This window comes from Staurois parvus, unplaced genomic scaffold (assembly GCF_062004578.1).
Source record: "Staurois parvus isolate SC_StPar_1 unplaced genomic scaffold, SC_StPar_1.0 ptg000635l, whole genome shotgun sequence".
NCBI lineage: Eukaryota > Metazoa > Chordata > Amphibia > Anura > Ranidae > Staurois > Staurois parvus.
This window is the reverse complement of record NW_028318431.1, coordinates 3,369,614-3,383,416: the sequence shown is the minus strand read 5'-3', so window position 1 is coordinate 3,383,416 and position 13,803 is coordinate 3,369,614. Positions and strand designations below refer to the sequence as shown.

General features: G+C 42.6%; 1 protein-coding gene across 6 annotated transcripts in view; it reads left to right on the top strand.

Annotated features, from left to right (window-relative positions):
- Positions 1-13,803, top strand: part of CTPS2 (CTP synthase 2) — a 306,531-nt gene that overhangs the window by 175,531 nt on the left and 117,197 nt on the right. For all 6 annotated transcript variants that reach the window (XM_089693658.1, XM_089693654.1, XM_089693659.1 and 3 more), the window contains one exon: positions 3,600-3,643. In XM_089693658.1, coding sequence (XP_089549784.1) covers positions 3,600-3,643 — 44 coding nt within the window. The remainder of the gene's footprint in view (positions 1-3,599; positions 3,644-13,803) is intronic.

The window sequence follows — 13,803 nt, the reverse complement described above, 5'->3', positions numbered from 1 at the left end:
TGGAACCTGATTGATCTCTTTGCAGAGCTGCTCCAGATTTTGCACTCTCCAGTTTTTAGTAAATCAACCCCAAAGAGTGTAAAAACAACAGTTCTATAAGGAATTTATATTATTGTGCTTCTAAAAATAGAGTCAATCACAGCAGAACAGATAGAGTTATCTTTCCCATTACTTTTTTCTCTGGAAAACTTTCATGCCCATCAGTATGTCACTATAATATAATAATAGCTTCCATGTTGTCTTGTGTTAATATATACAACAATGTGCATAACATTTACAATCTGATTTTCTGTTCACCAACATTTCCATTATTGAACTGACGGTTGATGGATTCGGTATTGGTGTATGTGACAAGCTTTGTTTCCAGTAACTGATACCTTCATATTTGACATTAATTTCTTAATTTGTAGTCAACGTTAATACTTTCAGAGTTTCCAATTTTGTAAATTAAATATCGAAATATAAATGTGAGGATGGGAACTATTCTAGAATATTAAACAGGCAGTATAAAAAAATATGAGAAGGATATATGAAATTGAGATAAAAATGAATAAGTATAGAATTAAAATGAATGTGAAATATAAATGTGATAAGTATATGAAACTGTAGAATATGTTATCGTTTATTAAAATAATATAAGGTGTTTTACATTTAGGAAGGAAAAGACTATTTTAGGAAGGAAAGGCTATTTTACACAAATTTCTTTCAAAGCAAATGGATGGGTAAAATGTAAGTTATATATTAATATCACATGGTCATTCCAGTATATGCATATTCATATACAGCCTCATTTAGTCAACTCTTATCAAAGGATTCCATTACGGAGCCCTGTTAAATATTGGGATGATGATTTTATTCTACCTCAAACACAAGCAAGTAATGAGAAAAATCAATGTATTGTGTTTGGGACAACTGATTTAAGACCTAAAAAAAGAACATTTTTATTTTGTACAGTTGTTGTTCCTGTTTTGAAAAAATTAATTTCTTAACAGAAGCTGTGTCTAAAAAGCATATAACCTTGTGCATTAATGTATAAGTTGTACATAGAATGTGCTGAAATGCAGAGGTTTCCTGGGCCACAGCCCCCCAGGACAATGGTCTAGTACAGGGGTCTCCAAACTACGAACCACGGATCACATCCGTCCCACTATAGATTTTTTTGTGGCCCACAGCTAGGGTCTGTGGCGTAAACCTGTGCACAAATTGAGGATTCAGATCAGCAGAGGCTGCCCATGGTTTCTGCTTTATCCTGATATAAGGCGCACTGTGATGGGGACTCTGGGACATCAACAGAGACCCTGATTTAAGGGAAGAATCTGATTGAGACCCTAATGTAAAGGGGGCTCTACAGATTTTGTTGTGGCCCACAGCTAGCTAATGTAAAGGGGGACTCTGATGTAAGGGGGGACTTTGATGGGGATCATTATATATCCTGATCCTGATATAAGGGAGCCTCTGATGTAAGGGGGAACTCTGATGGAGATTCTGATGTAAGGGGGAACTCTAATTGGGATCCTTATGTAAAGGGCTGCTTTGATGTGAACCTTGATGTAAGGACGACAAATACATTTTTAAAAGTGATTTTTATTTGCCCGCAAATGTTTGTAAGGTATATGATGTTGGCCACGTACTGAAAAGTTTGGAGATCCCTGTTTGAGCAGATGTTTCTTGTGCTATGATATCACGGTGTTTTGGAGTGGCAGAATCATCAACCATTGATTATTAAATCATTGATGTTTCAGTTGTACATTATCACTATGTATGGTCACTGAAAAAAAAAGCCACAAGCTACTTTGTCTACAACATCTACTGTCACCCAACATAATGTTTTGTTTGTCCATTGAGCTGATAGAATCCTCTCAGACCTCAAGTCTGTTCGGTAATCCAACTGCTAACAAACAGAAGCTTTCTAATATTTTCTTTGTGGCCCAGGAGTAGTGTTATGGAGACTATATAGAATTATAGTGGGAGATTTACTAAAACTGTAGCACTGAGGATCTGGTGCAGCTGTGCATGGTAGCCAATCAGCTTGCTCAGTCAAGCTTTGATAATAAGCCCCCAGTCATATCAAAGCCGATTTTGAAATCGTGCGACTTACAGTGAAGTCGCACAATTTCAAAATCGGGACACATGCCAATTTCAGTTGCGATTTACAAGACATCTGACACAGGTGTCTATGCAAATCTCAACAAAAGTCGTGCACGCAGTACTTTACAAATCGGCGCGGCTCAGACCAAGTGGGAATCGCACCGATATGACCGCTCTAATAGCAGACAATAGGGTGCGACTTGGCATACGATTTGCAAGACGCAGGGCGAGCAAATTGCATGCCAAGTTGCACCCGATGCGACCGGGGTGTAAAACCTGGAAGCCGATTGGTTTCTTTGCAGAGCTGCACCAGATTTTACACTCTCCAGTTGTAGTACATCTCTCCCATATAGTATTCTGAAGGAAGGAATATTACAGCACATAAGATATATGAAATTCTGTATAATTTATGGCTCACAATACACACCACAGCACTCAGCATTGTTTCTGTGTTACTCCACTGCCAACTGCGGTATGTACTACGATTGCTTTTGGGTTCCAGTCATACATTGCATTGCTCCAACTAATGTAAGGGGCACATGGGTATAAAAAATCTCCCCAGGCAAAAACAATAATCTAATGGGAATAGTATTCTTTTATCTAATGAATGACTATGAGAAAGAATGTCTGCAGAAGTTCTGTTTCCTTCGTCACCTCCCCTTCCTCAGCCTGCTGATTGGACACTGAAAGAGCAGCGGCACACTGATGAGGTCATACCCTTGCTCTCTCCTATTATAGGCATGTTCACAGCTTTAGACTGACAGCAAACCTCTAAATGAGAGCTGACATTTTTTCTCTCAAAGTGTTAGATTCATGAACATTTTTACCTTAATGCATTCCCTGCATTAAAGTAAAAAATGTATCGCCACTTGCTGTGCCCCCTTCACCTCATAAACATTTACCTGTCTCCTCCCATGATCCAGCTTGGTCCCAGCCGGCGATCTTCTCTCCTCACTTCCTGCCTTTACATGTGACTCTGAGAGCAGCAGCCCTAGGCTCCTGCTGCTATTGTCCTGTGATGAATGAGCGGGGGGCCAGGATGAGCCGCACTGTGCGTCTTTAGACACACCCAGCTCGGCTCAGGAGCACACCCACATGTGTGCCCCCTCAGCACATGACTTGCTGAGGAAGCTCCGGGAGGAGAAGAGGAGCCCCAGCTAATGTAAATACCTGGATTGTTCTTAATATCAACCTTCTCTAATGAGGTGTAGCAGCACTCGGACTGGAAGAGGGAGGGGTAATATAGAAATCACTGCCTGCACAAGCTCTGCCAGTAAGGAGGAGAATGGGAAGAGGACAGAGGGATTAGCTCATCATTATATGGTCCTTGTTTCAGTTCTCTGTCAGCAAGCTGGCTGTGTATTTTGATCCAATTTTCTTGACCAAGCTGTGTTGCTGCATGTAGGGCAGAGCAACAGGTTTGCTTTAATGCCTCCCTCATAAAAAGAATTATTTGGTTCATGACACGTTTATATTACATGTATATTAATACTCAATTATCTCTATTTCAGATGCAAATTCTACAGAATTTGATTCAAATACAAAGAACCCAGTGGTGAGTAAAGTAGCACTTGGGCTTATTTTATGCAAATTATTTTCAGGAAGGTGGTGAAGGTAATATTGTGATTAAAGCAGATGTCAGGGCACACATTCACACGTTTTATACAGTGCTGTTAAAAAGGAATTGTCACCTTCCTGATTTTTTTTTTGCATATTTGTCACTGTTAAATGATTCAGATCATCAAACTAATTTTAATATTACACAAAGATAACCTGATTAAATAAAAAATGCAGTTTTTAAATGATGATTTCATTTATTAAGGGAAAAAGGCTGTCCAAACCTGCTTGACCTTATGTGAAGAATGAATTGCCCCCTAAACCTTGTGCCACCCTTGTCGGCAACAACTGAAATTAAGCGTTTGCGATAAATGTCAATGAGTCTTTCACATTGCTGTGGAGGAATTTTGATTACCCCCATAACATTGGGTTTCAGTGTTTTTAGCCCTTATAATATTGATGTCCAGTGGTTTGTTATGCCATAACATTGATGTCCAGTGGTCTGTTTCCCTCTAACATTGTTAAGGGGGTCAGTGCTCCCATGACATTGGCAGGCAGTAGTCTGTGCCCCCTTTATTTGTTGTCAATGGGGGATTTAAGGTTTACTTACCTGAGAAAAGCTGTACAGATAAAGTGCTGCTGACTCCCAGGTCTCTGCTGAACGGCATTGTAGTAGAACTATGTAGGCACTATGCAGGGCCGTGGATAAGGGGGTACCACCGGTCCTCCTGTACAGGGCCCAGAAGAGCAGGGGGGCCCAGGCAGCTGGGTAAATCTGATGTGTGCAGGGTGGTGATCAGCACGGTGGGAATGCAATTACTGGAACTGATCCCCTGTATGGCTCTCTCTGCAGCAGCTGAAAGCTGGCTTCTCCTCTCCTTCCCTCTAGCATTCAGCTGCTGCAGAGAGAACAACATACAGGGGATTGATTCCAGTAATTGCCCCCCACAGCCCCCCTCACCTCCCTATGCACCATACATTGTTGCCCAGGCCCCTCTGTGTGCCCACCCCTGCAGTGCTCCTTGGTTCCCTCCTCTCCTTTTCATTGGTAACTGCAAGCACACAATAAGATCCTTCAGGTTGATGAACACAGCAAGTGGTCAGTACCTCTTACTCACTGTGTTCATTCATAACTGAAGCATAGTAATCTTTGTTTTTTTTTGGGGGGGAGGGCCCTGTCAGCTTTGTTGTATGGGGCCCCGTGGTTTCTAACAGCAGCCCTGGCACTATGGGCTGGGATATCACTCAGTTCCAAGCTGGCATGCTCTGTCAGAGGTCTCGCTAGACTTGGGGTCCCAGACAGGTGACCAGGGCATGTGCCCCAGGTGCCTGTGTTCAGAAATGCCTATGCAGCAATAAAAGCTCCCAAATGTCTATTCTGGCAAGTTCACCTTGAATACCCGAGCTTCCTGTACTGCCAGGTATCCACCATAAGAAGAAAAATGTTTTGACTGCACTGACTGTGACAGCTTCCAGCCACTAGAGACAGCGCATCGAGTTTAAAAAAAAAACATTGCAACATACCAATATAATAAGATATTGGATCCACCTTCTCATATATCTATGTGTTTGGCAAGCTGTATTCTGCATAATATAGGCTGTCATGGGGTATGTTTAGATTGTGAGAGCCAAATGTATTTATGGTAATCCAATGCTAGAAATATGCAGCTCTCAGCTGGGGTTTATACTTCTCTTAAGCTAGGTAGCTTTTGGGATAAACATATTACATACTTAGTGCTACTTTTGCTCTCTACATTTAGCATAAATGTAGCCTTATATACTTTTTAAAATGCGCGGGAAGTTCGTTCAGCGTTTGAAATCACAAGATTATCACTTGTAAAAGGATCACTTGGATTATGGAAAGGATTATCACTGATGCAGAGTTTAAACAATTTTTGTTAAATCAAGATTCTGGTTACCGATAGAAAGCTTCAACCAAAAATATTAATGGGGAAGGTTCTCTACACCAGAGATATGAGATTTGAAAGGAGATTATGCATTTATGTATTTTGCCGGATGAAGAAATAACATGCTTTTAAAGTGAAGCAAAGTTTCTAGTCTTTTATATTAGTTTATAATAGTTACAATCGGTCTATTGTGGATAACCTAATATTATATTCGTCTTTTGAAGGAGAGGACATATTACAAATGCAAAGTATTTTGTTTTTACATATTTTTGGTGTAAAAAAGAATTCCAGGTATAGATATTTCTATATAGTTGCATTAGTCCAGCTTTGACCAATGTAAATAGGTATATATGATATATGTAGGATCCCTCTAGATACCAGAAAGCACTGTAGTAAACACCACTACTCCAGTGATCTCCACTTGCTTCTGGGTTCTGTACTTAGTGGCTGCCATGCTGCATTTTGAACACAGGAGGTGGATTTCCCTGCACGGGTCCCTTTCAGAGAATGCTTTGCAAAGCATTCTCTGATTGGACAAGGTGAAAAAGGCAGATGGTGATGTCACACTCTCCACTTCATCCATTCAGAGAATGCTTTGCATTTATTCAGAAAACGCAAAGCATTCCATGACAGGCGCCGTTGCTAGGAGGACAGCCTCCTGTGTTCAGAATGCAGCAGGCCAACCACTTGGCACAGGACTCAGAAGCAAGTGTAGATCACTGGATTAGGGGTGCCTACTACAGTGATTTCCAGCTTTCATAGAGATTACCAAGATATGGCATATACATAGTTACATTGGTCCTAGCTGAACTAATGTAACTATGTAAAAATATCCATACCTGAAATTCTTTATAGTGGAGCTCCAGTCTCCTGTTAAAAATAAACATCAGCAGCTACAAAAACTGTAGCTGCTGAATTTTTAAAAAACAGCCACTTACCTGTCCCTCAATCCAGTGGTGTGCTCATCGGAGTCAGGTTCACCTAAGGTGCATCTTAAAGAGTGGCCACCCGGCTGCCACAGCTGGGTGCTCAATGCGCATGTGTGAACAGCGCTACGCCTTGTGAATGGTCCATAGTCTTCTTGGACCTGTCACGTGTCCAAGAAGACTGCGTGGAGGGAGGGGGCAGGAAAACTACTTCAGATCGCCTTTGCGATCAGAGCGGAAATGGGAAATGTCAAAATCGGCACTTTACCCCCTCCCCCACTCCCCAAAGGTGCCATTCCTTAACGGGGAGCTGGATAAGAGTCCTTAAAGCAGAACCTCCCCTTTTGGGTGGAGCTCTGTTTTAAAGTTGCCAGTCTCTTAAATCAACCATTGAATTTAACATAAACATTTCTAAGACCAGATAACATTTTTCGTCTGAGGCAGTTGGCCACAGGAGACTTTCAAACCATTCAATTCTACCCTGTGTATGTAACTGTTTAACCCCTCAGTATCCTTGTAGAGGAAAGAGATTAGCGCCCATGTAACACAGGACCATGTCACGCTAGAAACCTCGTAGCAGTGTTGTGTAGAAGCTACAAATCTCTATATATACTTTCTATGGCACTTGACAGCTGGCTATGGATTTGCTTCTGTAGCTGACTACAGTGCTTGTCTATGCGACTTCAAATCACTGATGTGCCCTGATCACCAGCAGTTGCACTGGATAAAATTAGTATGTAATGAAGATGCAGATTGTGTAGCTAGTTCCAAATGCTGCAAAAATTATGTCTCTCAGCCAGTGGTGTACTAATGGGGGATGGGGGGGGGGTTCTGCACCGGGTTTTTTTTGTGTAGCGTACTGCTGCCCGACAACGCTTTTAACACAAAAATAAACTCCAGCAGCTACTGCACCCCCATTGAGCCCACACTTGCTGCTTCAGCGAGAGCAAGAGCCTAAGTGAGAGGATGTCTCCTCCCCTGCTCCACCACCGCTCTCCTTCTCCTTTTGGACTTCTAATTTTGAGCCAGTGGTGTACCTAGCACATCTGGCACCTGGGGCCCATCATTTTTTTTACACTCCCTCCCGCCCTTAAAAAAACATGAAATGAAGAAATAAAGCAGCACACATAGCGTGCTGTGCGGAAATTGTGGGTGTGGCCAAAATGTGCTGACAATGGGAGGAGCTTAAAAGGGTATAATTAAATAAAACCTGAGCCTTCTCGCCCTATACTCAGCACACAGATGCCGCAAAGAGTGTAAGGGCTGGTTCACTTTGGTCTCTGAAGAGCGATCTGAACACAGATTGCATTTTGACAGGCAGTGAAGAGGCATTGCATTGTCTCCTAACCACCTGCTTTAACCGTTTGAACCCTGACCTAACGTGCTGCAACCTCATGCATTGCATGTGGTTGCAAGGTGCTTGCAGAGCAGCCACATTTACTCAAATGCAGCAGGAGGTATAATTCCTGCGCAGTGATCAACCGAAGCATTGCGCTCACATCATGTGTACACCCCCAGATGGGTTTTACCACTCCCCAAACAAATGTGAATGAGCTCTAACACATAGGCCACTTTACAGACTACAACCAAAATGACCCCCACTACCCAGTAAAATACCCCCCCAAGCCCATATCCCCCACAATACCGATCTCTCCTAAGATCCCTAAACCACCCATCCCAGCCTACCCCCTCAGTATAGAATCCCTGTTCAACAAAGGCCAACCCCTCTCCAATACAAACTGACTCCCCTCCAGCACAGACCCCTCAGTACAGACTCCATCCCCCCCCACAGGAGAGAATGGTATTCTGACATGGTAGCGGCAGAAATACCGGACCGGCCGCTTTAGGTCATTTTCCTCCCTTTTTTTGGGGGCAAAAAAGTGCGTCTTATTGAGCGAAAAATACGGTATGTGTTCGGTTTTAAAGGGATGAGGTGGCAATCCTACCCATAGCACACTGTGAATTCCCTGCGCAGACCAATCACCCAACACAGACAGCCCCCCCAAGCACAGACTGACCCTTCCAGCAAAGACCGACTGCCCCCAGACTGATAGGTTAATGTTGATTTCCACTAGTGAACCATGTAGATTATGGTAGCAGTAAGTAGATAAAACCTTATGTCATCCAGTGAATGATGACATTGCTGAAAATAAAGTTAGATGGATGCAAAGATGTGCTTTTCATTTCTTTACAATTTATTGAGAAGATATCACTCTTGAAACCCAAAGGCTTGCTGATTATTTTTGAGCTTTCAGAATTTTGAACTAGGTTTTCGATAAGAGATCTTGCTTTGGCTCCAGTAATTGGTAAATTAGTCAGGTGTTCCTCCACTGCTCTCATTAATACAAAGTAGGTGACTTTTTTATGCTGCTGTAGATTTAATCTGTGGCTAGGCTGTGCTCATTGAATTAATTACATGCAATTTAAAAAAATGGAAAAAAGCCTGTGAAAGAACGTTTATTGTACTTAGCAGTTGCACTAGCGGTGACTCCAATTTTCGACAACAATTTTCTGCAGCTGATTAGAGACACAGTAGTGACATAGTAGCCAATCTCCAGCTACTTTCAAAATGCAAACTTCAACACATGGCAATGCAGAGGCATAATTCATCTGTCCCTGAGGTCAGGATGTTACAATCATTTTCCTTCTATTCTTGTCCCAGAAGTTTAAAGATAAAGTGCTTCTAAAAATTAAAAAAAACCTTCCTGCAAGAGAAAACACTTCAATACCTACTTATTTGGTGGGCAGTATGTGTGAACTTTGTTGTCTTCAGACTTCAGCTGAATGTGCTTCATCCAATACCTGCTGATCTGTTGCACCCATATCCTAATTTCCGTTTGTGAAAATGACACCAAATGCCTTTTTGCGGACTGAAATTGCAAGACTGCCCAGTTTTCTGTTAAATTACTGAATTGCACCCATTTTGCTGATATTCCCAGCATAGGGACTAATTGTTCTGTAGTGTAAGATAAGATCTGGGGGACTCCTTGAGATAACACAGTAAAGGTGGCCATAGATGGATCTAAATTAGGCTCATCCATCAGGGACTGGCTAAATTTCAATCTATGTGTGGCTACTGTAGTTAAACAGAAGTGGATCTGCCAAATGACTTCTGTACAACTGCCCTGTCGGATAAAAGCCGCTTGATTGGCTGCTGCAGCCAGTGGCTGCAGTGCTGATCTGACAGCAAGGGGAGTCCCCCACTGTCAGAATACAGTAGTGCAGCAGGGACGGTTACCTCATCCACCTTGAATGTATGGATGAGGAAATGACAATGTATGGACAGCTTAAGTATGCGTAGGACACAGCACAACTCTGAATTTCAGATATGAACGGGTATTTTTTGAACGTAAGCAGTAGGCAGAACAAAATGTTTTCAAAAGCGAGCAAATAAGAGATTCTTTTTTAGGTTCACATACACTTTAATATACAAACATGTTGTAAAAGTGTAAGCAAGAACTCAGGGAGACCATACGCTCTCCATGTAGATAATATTCTTGGTAGAAATCAAACCCAGTTCCTATGTGCTTCAGGGCAAGACTACCTCCCACTTAAAGAAGAATTCCAGGGATTTTTTTTCCTTCCCATGTGCCCATACTGCATGGGTTAACTGCTCATATTTGTTTAGGGGGATTGCAGAGCACAGATATACTTACCTAATCCACCGATCCTCCCAGCTCAAGACCGTTCCCTGCCGCTCTTGCCAAACCCCCCAACTGCGGACCAGCGGTCTTGTGTAGTGGACTGTTCCTGACATCATCATGCCCATAGACCGACTCTGGACATGAGGACGTCAGGAACAGCCCACCACCATGTGGGGAAGCACCGATTTCCAGCATGTCGAAGGGGTGGGTGAGTATAGTCTTTCTGTGCGCCCCTAGACAAAATGAGCAGTTAAAGTGTTATTAAACCCACAACAGTAAAATCAGTCTGTATATGCAGTAAAGCATGCTTGCTATACTATGAGGGAGAGAGATGGAGGATGAGAGAGAGGGGGATGGGGGGGGGGGTAAGAGAGAGAGAGAGAGGAAGATGAGGGGGTGGGGGATGAGAGGGGGATGAAAGAGAGAAAGGGATGAGAGAGGGGGGTGAGAGATAGAGGGGGTGGGAGAGAGAGAGAGAGGGGGGATCAAAGAGAGATTGGTAGATGTGAGAGGAGAGGGAATGAGAGAGGGGGGATGGGTGGAGAGAGGGGGGGATGAGAGGGAGGGGTTTTAGAGACCACTAACCCTCTCCTATCTGCAGTCCCTTCTGTGCCACCCTGTCCCAGTCCCTGTCTGTGGGTAGGTGTGTTGTGTGTGTGATGCCCGGTAACTTCCATACCAGCAGTAGATGTTTAGACAGACTGTCCTGGGTAGTGGTCCCTGGCTGCTTGTGCCTCCTGCCAGTCCTCATCCTCCGGGCCCCGGGTCAGTCTGTCCACTGAGCTGCCATCGCGGAGCACAGAGGAGGTTGGAGAATGAGTCCAGGCTCTGTAGGGTGTCAGGGATGCTGCGCCCGCTGCTGCTCACCTCCTTGGGGGTCAGGGAGGCGGTGCATGTCTTCCCCTTTAGGGCTTTCGGTCCTAGCCACCTTCACTACCTGCCTTCCCTGCAGCCTCCATCTCCAGGGCCGCCCGTTCACCATGTACACAAGATATGCAGAGCAAGGCACTTTCAGTCTGCCCGCACCCTGAGGCTGCCAGATTTAGATCCTGGGGATCCAAATCTGGCGGCCCCATTCCTGCCACCACCAGACCGAGACTCTCCATCAGAACATGTGACTCGCCAGCCCCAGCCCACCGGGCAAATGCCCAGGGTGCCCTATGTCCAGTCCGGGCTTGCCCATGCAGTGCAGGCACAGGAAAAAAAATCCTGTAGTTCTGCTTTACAGTAAACCCAGTCACTAAAATCTCATATAAACAAGCTAATGTAAATTCATACATAATTTTCAATTCTTTTAAATCCACAGCTTTCGTTTAAACCATACCTGGTAATCCTGAATAGAATCAGGTCCTTGTTCAGGCACTTCCTGTTATAAGGTGACAACAGTTTATCCTAATCCCCCTTGCTCTTTTGTTGTCGCCCTTTGAGACTATAATTGACTGTGCTTATGCTCAGTGTCTAGGTATGCTATATGCTGCACCACAATCATCATCAGAAAGCCAGCTCTTTGACACGCAGCTACTTCTGGAGCAGGGTCATATAGACAGAAATTGGCTGCAAAGGTGATGGCAATGATCAGCACTAAGAATGCAAAATATTAACAAGGTGTAAACAGTAGGTTGTAAAAGAAAAATAGCATGGAAACTGTTTAAGATATGTAGTGCTTTAAAATGAACGTCATCCAGTTGGACTTTACCTCTACTTTAACCAGCAAGAACTATAAGATGGTGTTAAAGGGTAATTCCACTTTGTGGAAAACATATGGCAAATTAAAAAAAAAATATAGCATATACAATTGCTACACAAGTTATATTGTAGTTTAATGTTACAAAAATTATCTTTCCTTTTTAAACTGCAACGCTGCCGTTGTTTTTGTAGAATTCAATGCAATATTGCAGTCTGGGGGCATTCCGTACACCGTAGGTGTGTAGAACTCCAAAAATGTCATTGCCTGCTTGGGGGAAGAATTCTGCACCAAAAATTCTGAAGGGCCCTCTGCACACTGGTATATACCCTTTCAAGCAGACTATGCAATAAATAGGGATATTTAGTTCACACATATTGCAATACATGCTTAAGCTGGCCAACTGCGTCAAAGTAATCCCTCTATGGCCAGTCCTACTCTGCTCTGCCTATGCAAATGCTACTGTGGACACAATGCTAACATAGGGGAAAAGACACAATGGGGAGAGCTACAAGGTTCAGGTCTGGCTACTGACCCAACAATACAACAAACAAGAGATACCTGTGCTCAAATCCCTACAGGGACAGTGTGCAGAGGGTCCTTTAGAATTTCTAGTGTTAATATGTGGTTACACCCCTTTAGCACCTGATGGCTAAATGCATGCACTAGCTGTTGGGATTTGAGCACAGGGATCTCTTGTTTGAAGAATTCTGCACCAAGACACAAGTCAGGTTTTAGGAATCCTCCGAAACAAAAATGTCATTTTTGTTGAGATACTCCTTAATGGTAATCACTTCTAAAGGGATGCAGACACTGCAACTTTTTCTCATTAGAACACTGAGGGCCGGTTCACACACCATCGAAATGCATTGCTGATGCGTTCTGGATGCGTTTCTGCATGCACATTTTTTATGCATTTTTGGCACATTCCAGCACATTTGTGATGTGTTTTATCGCATTCCAATAAAAATCTGTGCAGGAAAAGTGCAGCCTGTTCTACTTTTTTTGACATTGACAACCATATAACCTACTTTCTGTACGTTTTTGATGCAGAAAAAAAGCACACTGAAACGCATGTAGTGTGAACTGGCCCTGAAAGTGCATCAGCTGATTAGAATTAATGAGTCACTCCTGTTCAGAATTACTGTACATTTTCAAACTTTAGTGCAGAAACAGAAAACTGCAATATAATTTGTTAAAATCCTTGCACTGTACATTGATCACCCAGAGGGGATTGGTTTTTTTTTCTAGAAAAGTAAAAGTTAGCCTTTAAAGCTGAATTCCAAGAAACAGCTAAATACACATCTGAAACACATATGGATTGGCTGAGTGACTTCAGCCAACAGCGGACATTAGCCTGCTGAAAATGGGTCATAGGAGTGCAGAACTAAGTGCACTCCTGTGATCCATAGAAGTACTGTAGGTCCAAAAGAGCTCTGGCCATACTTCTCCTAAGCTATAATAATATGCATAGACACGAATACCACACATTAAAAGTTATATCATTTTTATTTTGTATTTTGGTAAAAAACACAAGAAAGGAAAAAACACAGAAACCTAAAAACAATTTCAATTCTAAGAATACCAACTGAGATTCAAACTTGGTTAGGTAAATGTAGTTGCTCCCATTTACATTTACCTAACCAAGTTTGAATCTCAGTTGGTATACTTAGAATTGAAATAGTTTTTATGTTTCTGTATTTTTTCCTTTCTTGTGTTTTTTTACCAAAATACAAAATAAAAATGATATAATTTTTAATGTGTAGTATTCGTGTCTATGCACCCTGAAAGCCCCATCTTCTCTATTGAATGTTTGCAATTTTGAGGGATGTGGTGCAATAATCATATCTGGTCACTCGCTCGCCACTTCACTGTTTCTGTAATAATATGCACCATCTCCTTATAAAAGACTGGTCCCAAAATGAGCCATGTGCATGCCATTATAAAATTCATTGCATCATGATGTAGTATGAAAAGCATTGCATTCATTAAACAAA